Raw genomic sequence first — 10,258 nt, 5'->3', positions numbered from 1 at the left:
TGAGGCCTATTGGTAGGAAGATTTGGTGAGATGTGGTGGGAGAGGGTGTGGTACATGGTAAGATGTTGAGAGCTACTCTTTCCTTTGGGTTCTAGATCAGGACCCCCACCGTACCCCTAAATGGACTGATCACTTCCACTTTTATTACCCTTGCTCAAGTTTCCACTCAGCAGAACTGAGAGCAGAAGTTGGTTGTTTAATATGTTTTTGGCAGCTTCCCAGTACTGGCTAAATAAAGCAAAGATCCTTCAGGACCATCCTTGGACACAGCCTCTCTTACCCTCTGCTCCAGATGGACCTTTCTTGAGCTTTTCCACTAAATCACGCTCCTTATTGTCTGCCCATTTCGTCTTCCTTTGGGAAAACAATGATGCCCATGTCCCCCTTTCCTAACTTGCTCCTAATGGTTTTTTTGTTTGTTTGTTTGTTTTTTGTTTTGTTTTTTGGGCCACACCCGGCGGTGCTCAGGAGTTACTCCTGGCTGTCTGCTCAGAAATAGCTCCTGGCAGGCACGGGGGACCATATGGGACACCGGGATTCGAACCAACCACCTTTGGTCCTGGATCGACTGCTTGCAAGGCAAACGCCGCTGTGCTATCTATCCGGGCTCCCTAATGGTTTTCTAATAAAATGAAAGCTGATTGCCTGATGCTGACTGGAGGCTTATTGGTTTCCTATTAGTTGCTTGGGGGATGTTGGCTGAATTCCCTTTACACACACACACACACACACACACACACACACACACACACACACACATCTTTCGAATTGATCAGTTGGGTCAATTCCGTCGACATTCATCATCTTTTTTTGTCTCCCAAAGAGCTTACTCTTTTTTCTTTTTGAGAAATTTTTATTTTTAACCACAGTGCATGAAAAATCTTTCACAGTAATATTTTAGGTACATAGTGACATTGAATCAGGGGTATTCCCACCACCAAAGTTGTCCTCCCGCCACCCCTGTCCCCAGCATGCATTCCATACCCCCCCCCCCTCCTTTGTCCCCGCGGGCTGTGTTCTTACTTTTTTGTGTGTGGTTATTCGGTGACTATCCCAACCACTAGAATGCAAGATTACGGATCTTCTGTACCTCTCACACTGAATGCAGTATCGTATAGTTTCCGTCAAGACTTGCCTAATGGGTCTGTACTTTATGGATGGAAGGTCGCCATTATTCTGAATGTTACCTGATTTTTAGTTTCAAATCTGAAAAGCTCCCTTTTCAGCTTCCGAGTGAGTTCCAATCATGAATTTGCTTAGGTGGGACAGTTAACTTTTCTTTTTTTTGAGTTACTTTCTCTGAGTAATCTGAAGTTCCTAAATTGTCATGGGCATTGATTGGGGTGGGTGTAGAGTTCCAAGTGTGTGCCTTTGCTCTTCTGATTCCTGTGGATTTGCAAAAGACCTGCGTGTAAGCAAGCAGCAGTGCACATGCCAACCTGGCATCACCAAGAGAGCTGTACATTTTATGTGTTTGTTTGTTTGTTTGTTTGAAGGCCACACCCAGATGGGCTTAGGGCTTCTCCCAGTTCTCCTTGGGTTGCTGCTAGTTGCTGGTGCGTTTGGGGACGCCCTGAACCTGGTCTCACTCCCTTTGAAGTGCCAGATTCCCAGATCCCCAGATCTCGCAAGTGCCAGGTTCTTGGGCATCCTCCTCCAGCCCCTTCAGGTTCCCACTGCCACCCCACACAGACACCAGAGGAAAGCGAGAGCCCGGAGCTAGGCGGCAGGAGCGCCCTCCGCTGTGCAGCCCACCGCAGCGACCTCCGCCTGGCCGGGGGCTGGGGGTGTCCCTCAGCGTTCCCCAAGACCCAGGACAAGGAGGCGGGTGCAAGCCCCACAGCTTCCCCGTGCTCCCCGCGCGCTCCAGCAGGACAGCATCGCCAGGCACTGGCGCTGCAGCATCCTTGGGTGTTCTTGCAGTCCTGCATCCCACCTTGGTTGGAGCATCCTCCAGGATGCATCCCATCACGGGCTCCAGCCGCCCCGCAGCCCCCACGGGAGTCCAGTGAGCTCTGCCCACCCCGCAGGGCTCCAGCCTGCGCCCTGATGAACTGAGCTGCGGCCGCTGCAGAGAGCCAGCTCAGGCAAAGGGTGGGTGGATCAGGGGTCCCGGTGGAAGCTGGTGGGGGACCACGTTTCTTTTTTCACACTTACAGGAGTCTGAAGGTTTTTTTTTGTTTTTAACCAAAGTTTTTTTTAAAATCAGCTTTCATTCAGTAAAACGGGATGCTTGCAGTGTCGATAATAATGCCTGTTTCTCCAACTTGAGCGCCCTCCCGTTGACTGTTAATTTTAAACCGTAAAAGCACACCCCCATTTTAATCAAGCCACGTTTTTCTTTCTGTATTTAAAAACAAATAATTCTCTCGCCGCCACGTCACGGCAGGGCTTATTTATTTCTCTAAGCACAATCCCCTCTACGCCTATTCCAGTTGTGGTAAATGGCAGGATTTCAACTTTCTTTATAGCTGACAGGCATCATATATTTCATTCGTCTGTGTTGTGTAGGAAAGAGAGATGAACTAAATAAAAGAGAAACTTTGGAAAGATAAGACAATTAGGAACTACTAGTAAAAAATAAAAAGAGGAATGAAGTGATGGAATGGTTGTAAATCAGGGTAAGTGTTGATTTTCAATGACATGCAGAAAATTTGCAGAATTTGAGTTGTTAGACTGCAATGAAAATCCAGTTCAAAAAGTCCTACAAAGTAAAATAATGTTCTTTAAAAGTTAAACTTCCACTAATCACCAATCCTTTAAAAAGCAGAGAAATGCACATGATAATAACTGCAGGGCCATAAAATTAATACATATTATTGTGGTTTCAAATGCCAGTTGATAACTTTGGAATATCTCTTTAGAATATTCAAGAGTTGTCTTGAATAGCAGATTCTAATCTAAATACCATGATAAATAAAACTGTTATATTCTCATTCAGAAGCTTACTAGAATTGAACCAACAACCATCAACAATTCACTTGTGGGACCAAGCAGCCTAAATTAAATGAAAGAAGGTTGGATATTTGTCATCACATTACATCAATTTAGACACGCTCCAAGTAAATAATTTCTTAACCTTATTAAGATGAAAGTTAGGTGACTACTATTTACACTCTTTGAATATTTTATATTTGAGTTGGCAGTCAATTTTCACAAATGCTTGTATGAATTCATTTTTCGATCCCAAACATTAGGGTATCTGTATTATGCAATAGTTAGCATTTTGAATTTGTCTATAAAGGGGATATTATATAAAATTGCAGTGATGACTGCATACTATCAAGGGTCATATAAGGAACAAAATACTTATTGAAATAAAATTATTAGAACCAGCTTACAAGATAGGGAAATATATTATTGAACATTTTTTATAATACTGTAGTAGTCAAAGTCTCAATTATAACATGAAATAATTTGTTTTCATTTGAAACATAGGTTTTCAGTGCATTAAAAAAAAGGTCTTACAGATTTGTTAAGCCTTAAGCAGAAAATTACAGCCACTGTTTTGTCTTTGGTGAATAGCTGTTTGTCTCACTTTATTTACTTGGTATTGGATATTTGTCAATGTCATTTCATATCTACAGAAAATTCTTATGCTCTATAGAGGTAGTGAGTGTGTGTTCTTGTCTGCCGGAGGTCACATGACGGTTTCATCCTATTTGGTGGAGCAGCTTGACTTCCCCCCCTTGCTTTTGGTGATGGTTGTGAGTGCAGAAGTTGATTGACAGATGCATGCCAGAAACCCCCATTCTCCTTTTCAAAGACATCTGATGGACTGCGATCTCCCAGCCCAGCAGGACACGGGGACCATGCAAGCTGTAATTGGTCAGGTATGGAGTCAGCCATTTCTCAAACCCCCCCCCTTTTTTCCAGAAGGGTCTTACCATATGATTCACATAACTCATATTTACAGTACCAGTATCTTCACTACCTGCCAGTGCAGTGCTGAAAGTGGGAAAGCAAAAGGCACCCATTAAATCTAGTTAGAAAACCTCAGCTCAAAACTTCAATGCTCTCTATGCTTATACACAAAAAATTGAAAAATATACCCAATATACGAAAGACTAAATTGAATTGATAATTTTGCCTGCTTATTTTTTAAAAATAATTTTTAAGAATGTATTTTCTGTTGAGATCATGATCCCTGAAATGGGGAAGAGAATCAAATCCCTAGGTAATAGTTCAAATTTTTTTTTTACTCTGGATTTTTATTTCAACCATATTCTCTTTCCCTGTCTAGATGGAAAATATAAGTATATAAATCCACGTGCCTTTACCTCTAACCCAGATAATGTGTGATTGAGCCTGGAAAATGTAGTAGTGGTGTTGGCTGCTGCGGAGGGACAGGCTGCAAATTAAACACTGCCACAATCTGAAAGGTCCAGGTGGTCTGCTGGAGCTTCCTAATGCAATCCAGCACAACAGCTTTAATAAACAGCTCTATTTAGTTCATCCTCCCTGTATCCAGCGAGGTGAACTGGTCTGGGTCTGCTGTGATGAAATGCCAGAAGAATCTCTCTCAGAGGCCTCCCAAGCTGATTTTTAGAGCTTTCCTGTTCTGTCGTCTTTGTCTTCCAAATGGGTCAGTGAGTCTTGCTTTTTGCATTTGGTGATTTCTCTTAAACGGGTAGGTAGGTTGTGTGTGTGCGCGTGTGCGTGCGTGCGTGTGTGTGTGTGTGTGTGTGTGTGTGTGTGTGTGTAAATATTTGCATTGTGAGCTAAATCAGAAGAGAAAAGCATCATTGTATTGTCATTTGCCTTCAAATAACAGAAGTGGCGAAAGGATAGATAGTATCCTGCTGCAAAGGAAGGGTGATTTTTTTCTGGCTAGAGTGGGGGTGGGGTGAAGAAAAAGAAAAATTATGTGATTTCTTTCCTTGTTGTTTTATAATGTATTTTGACCAAATTTTTCCTAAGTTGTCTGTGCTTACTTATGAACTGTTAACTCATGAATCAGGATATAGTTGCAAATATTGCTAAACTCCTAAAAGTTTTTTTGCATACTTTAATCAAAATCAGGTGGCAAGATGATGATATAAAAATTGTTGTTTGTTTCTAGCATGGTAGAAAATATATCATCTACTCTGTGTTCAACAAAATTATAGCATAGCACTTTATGGCTCTGAAAGCACATGGTTTATTAATACCAGCATGCTTCATAATGTATTTTTAGATGGAAAATGTCAGATATATAATACCATGCTTCTACAGGCTCACACAATTTTAAAAGAAGCTGATATCTGTTTCAGTAGAACAATATTTTTGAAAACTTTCAAGTTGATTTTTGTTATGCATATATAAAGTAAAAGTCTTCGGGCATATATTTATCAAGCTAAGTATGTATTGATTTTACATATGTTAATATACCTTTAAGTATATAAAATAGAGCTAAAATAATTGGGGCCTTTAGTGAGATTAAATAAATCAATAAATACCTGTTAAAATAGAAAATCTTTTAATGTATAAATTAAACTTGAGTTCCTTATAGCAGTCTTACCCTGTTTAATAAAACTTTTCTTAGTTTGGAAGCATGTTCTGTCTTCTAGTATCATAGTATAGCTTTAGTACATGTCAAATGACTATTTTAATCCCACCTATAATATAGGGTTTATTTTTACGTATGTTCCTCTAGTTAGAAAATCAAAGCCTGACGAAAGAATAAGAGAGAGGCTTCTAATTTGTTAGTCAGTCGTTCCTTGGAAATAATTGCAGAGTTATGTGATTCTAAAAGGTTAATAAATATAATATTAAAAAGGAATCAGTCTACACTTCATGAATACCAGATTCTGGAATTTGTCATTGGCTATTATTAATACATAGTTCTGTATTTTATATGTATTTTATATGTACTGCATTTATATGTACTCTAAGTAATTTTGAAGATTTGTGTGTCCAGAAACTATCTGTTGTTAATGATTTGTAAATAGTCGCATCAAAGTTGCCACATATTTTCTAAAGATTTTTTTTCTCATCATTATTTGCCTAAAAAATAAGACAGATAATGTATCAAGCTAATAAATTATGAAAGCAGGTGTTCTTAAAGTTGTAAATTTTTTTACTAAAAATATACAAACTAAAAATGCTTTGTAAAGAAATGAAACATGAAGTAATCAAAAGGAATGAAAGGTAACAAATTGTCTCATATGCAAATAATGAGCTAGAAGTGCTAATTAAACTCATATCTATAGATATGAAAGAAAGATATCTCATAGTTTAAAATTATTTTCTTTTATTTATATAGTACAGATAAGAACATTCACTCAAATAATGACAAATAAGGAGAGATAATAAGGACAAAACATGAGAATAATTTGTATTGCTTTGCAGTTTCTCATAGCTATATAGAAACAGTTCATGTTTTTAGCTCTTGATTTCAGTGTCATCTTATACCTACTCAGCAGGTATAAACAGCCCCCTTTGAAAATGCAGGTGTTTGTGTGTATTTTTTTTTCTAATACATACTGGACTGATCATTATTTTGATCATTTTCTTTCCTATTCTGAGTTCTATTCTTAAAAGGCTTTGTTTGGGTGGAAGAAATGAAATATTTTCCATTTAGAATACTGACAAGAATCTCACAAAACCTGATCTTTTAATTTTTAAATATAAATCTAATATAAAATAATTATTTCAATGGAAGGGAAGAGTAGCTCTCTCTATGTTGCTGGCCATGGTTCAGCACATGACAATGTACTGGTCCCACAAAAACAGATCTTGCTCACATATGACTTTCCACCAGGATTTCTCCTCTGAATAAGCAAATAAGCTTAAGGAGAAACTTCCTACCTAGTCAATTAGGATAAAAAATTTTGGTTCATTCCTATGGTTTGGGGAACTATCTGTAGCAAGCATCTCCACCCTTTACAGTAGGATAGATTGGTATTGTTATATGGTTTTGGAATCAGTTGAAACTGAAGAATTATGCAGGTTCTGCGCCTTGATGCGAAAATTATTTAAAAATGAAGACTGGAAGTTCTACCTCGTCTGGCCATTAAATGTTAATGGCATCTTTTCTATTTTGCAAAGTTGAGTTTGCGAGTGACAGATTAGTTCACCAGTATTACAGACCTCCTTTTTCCTTTTTGCTCACTGCTAGTGCAGACAGGTTACTGTGTCCAATCCTGTTTCTGGCAGTGCTGATCTCCAAGAACCCTTGGCCAATCTACCATCTTGTTTAGAATCTGAGTTGGCTACATGTTTCTCCGCAAATATTATAAAACACAGGTTATGAATTATTTGTTAGACATGCAATTAGATGAAGAAAATTCAATGGAAATATTTATCAAGCACACCTAAGATTTTGCTGAAATGGGAGAGACACTGCTAGAAGAAAGGACTCATGGGGACTGTTGGTTGACATTTCCTAAATATTTGAAAAATGTGAGAAATCCATGTTTAATAGTATAATAGTGTAGTCAAAAGGATCTGCCTTTTATTCTTCCCAGCAAAACAGGTCTATTTTTGCTTTTAAGATAGATTAAGACAATTTCAAGTGTTTGGAAGTGACCTACTGGAAAACAAATGCCATTGCTCAGGCAATGCTTTGTGTGTACACTAGTAGCTCAGAAGAAAACTTCAGCTTAACAGTGTCTCATTATGTTTGTATTTTCTCATACAATCATCTTTTTTTTTTTTTTTTTTTGGGGGGCCAAACCCGGCAGTGCTCAGGGGTTACTCCTGGCTGTCTGCTCAGAAATAGCTCCTGGCAGGCACGGGGACCATATGGGACACCGGGATTCGAACCAACCATCTTAGGTCCTGGATCAGCTGCTTGTAAGGCAAACACCACTGTCATATCACATATTTGGAGGATGCTAGATTATTGTTTTTTTTTTTTTTGGGTCACACCCAGCGGTGCTCAGGGGTTACTCCTGGCAGGCACGGGGGACCATATGGGACACCGGGATTTGAACCAACCACCTTTGGTCCTGGATTGGCTGCTTGCAAGGCAAACGCTACTGTGCTATCTCTCCAGGCCCAGGATGCCAGATTATTACTGTTTGATTTAACTGAAAGTAAATTTTTCAGAGTATTAGAGACAAATATAAATTACTTAAGAATTTTTATTGAATACAAAAATAAAAAAATAATGCTGCCATTCCTTTTGTGGGCAGGGCTTGTTAATATTGAATTTGTATTATATATTTTATATGGACTTTAGATACTCACTTCGCTTTATATATTCTATGTGATAAACTCAGCTTTTTCTACCTTAAATTTTTAAAAACTAAATTCTAGCATGCTATCTGAGCAGGTGTTTACATTATAAAGCTCATTTTGCTTATTAAAATAAAGACTAAAAACATATTAATACTGCAGTAATTTAGTATTAATTTTGTAAATTTTAATAATTATAATAAATGACTTGTACATGAAATCAAGTCTTGAAATTAATTTGGTTTCAAAGATTTATTATTGAAACTTATTTTAATTAAGAAAATATCATTTTTGTTACTTAAGAATCTAAAGCTTTTGGACTCACAGATTGAGACCATGGAAAAGTTGCTTATACCCTTAAATATGAAGTATATAGAGAAAGATTGGGTATGTTATGTTTCCCATTTATATAATCTATAGCACTTTTATGGAGGTGAGTGGCACAAGTTAATATTCCATTGGCCATTTTTTATTAATAGCATTTGCCTCATCATCTTTATTAAATACCAAAAATTATAATTTAATTACATTAGCAATTGTTAAAAATTTCTACTTTCCAATTGCATTGTGAAATTTTTTGGATTGTTCTTTTTTAAATACTTAATTGAAAGTAGAGTTGTGAAATAAAATATCAATATGAAGAAATATATGCAAAAGTATAAATTTAGGTCATATTTTGAACACTAAGAAAATCTAGTCTAACAACTTCAAAATTAATTAACATTTTATAACCAAAGTTATAGTTGGTAGATACAATTTCTCTAAATATAATTTCAGGCATTTGCTTATGTTCTTTGGCTTCTTTTATTTTTTAGGAGGCTCTTAAATGCATATCAAACAGAAAATTACTGATACAAGTCTTGTCTTAAATCTTGTGTAAATTGCTCTGTTGCTTCATATTTCTTTAGCTGATCTAAAATAGAAATAAAATTTTGTAGCAATTTTGCTTTTTGTACATTTCTTCAGAAATCTTAGAAGAAGCGTTTCTGAGGAACTGTCATTACATTTCAATAAGATCCATTTACTTTCTATTATTTTCTTGTTCTGAGTTGTACAACATGATAAAATTATCTAATTTTCAGCTGATAAAATACCTTTCTAGTTTCCTCTGTGCTTGAATTATTTTCTTTACTGCAGCTATAAAAGATTATATTGTTATTTCAGGGCCAACTCTTTTCTTAAGTAAAATCATTTATACTTAATGTGCAAATAATAGTATTTAACTGAGTTCTAAAACCACTTCTGATTATGGAAGGGAAATATTTAGATTTTAAAACACTTATTTTTTTAAGTTGGCGAATTTTGTAAAACAGCTTTTTTATCACTAGCTTTACAACCCTCTGATATGAAGGAATCTTCAAAAGACAGAGAATAGCTATTGATACTTAGTATGATTCTTGTGGAACTGGAACTTTATTCTCTTTAGCAGAATTTTCCTAACCATAACAATAGAAAAATAAAAGGTCAACAGAATATTCTAAATTTAATCTATTTTCAGTATCTTTCCCCTTCCCCCACCAGAGATGGTAGTGGATTGGACTATGCCAGAAAAAATATGTATACACACATCTTCCAGTCTCACTTCCTAAAGTCAAAAATGCACAAAAATGTATTGACATCTGGAATGTAAAGAATATAGTTATTAGGTCCAGAGAGGCTAGATCTAGTAATTCCAATGTGAGGGAGTGAAGAGACACTCAGGCAAATAAATGCTCAGGTAGACTCCCATTTATTCTGGCCAGTCAGGGTCCACCACCATGCCCGAATCAGGCTGGTGAGAGTCTTAAAATCTCCTCTTTGTTCTTAATCTCCTTTCCTCTGGAGGTTAGAAATCCCGTCTCTGATAGATGGCACCATGAACATTGGCAGTCCCAAAGGCATACCAGCTGTCAGTGTAGAATAGATGGTTGCCCTCTGCCCTTCAGCCATCTCTAGTGCCTTTTCAAGGGCTATCAGTTCTGCCTTTTGGGCTGAATTTCCTTCTTTTAGGCACTGAGACCATATGATACCATGGTCACTTACCACGGCTGCCCCTGCCCACTGTCAGTAACTGCTCCCGCTTGCTCCCTGAACCAGGGATTGCTTGGTGGACAGAGTT

General features: G+C 37.4%; 1 protein-coding gene across 1 annotated transcript in view; it reads left to right on the top strand.

Moving 5' to 3' along the window:
• The first annotated feature begins 3,731 nt into the window (after positions 1 to 3,731).
• Positions 3,732 to 10,258, top strand: part of POU6F2 (POU class 6 homeobox 2) — a 593,519-nt gene continuing 586,992 nt past the window's right edge. Inside the window, exon 1 of the mRNA XM_049781867.1 lies at positions 3,732 to 3,833. Within this exon, the coding sequence (XP_049637824.1) occupies positions 3,732 to 3,833 (102 nt within the window). The remainder of the gene's footprint in view (positions 3,834 to 10,258) is intronic.

The sequence above is a fragment of the Suncus etruscus genome, chromosome 10 (assembly GCF_024139225.1).
Source record: "Suncus etruscus isolate mSunEtr1 chromosome 10, mSunEtr1.pri.cur, whole genome shotgun sequence".
NCBI lineage: Eukaryota > Metazoa > Chordata > Mammalia > Eulipotyphla > Soricidae > Suncus > Suncus etruscus.
The sequence above is the reverse complement of the archived record's forward strand: the minus strand, read 5'-3'. Positions and strand labels throughout refer to the sequence as shown.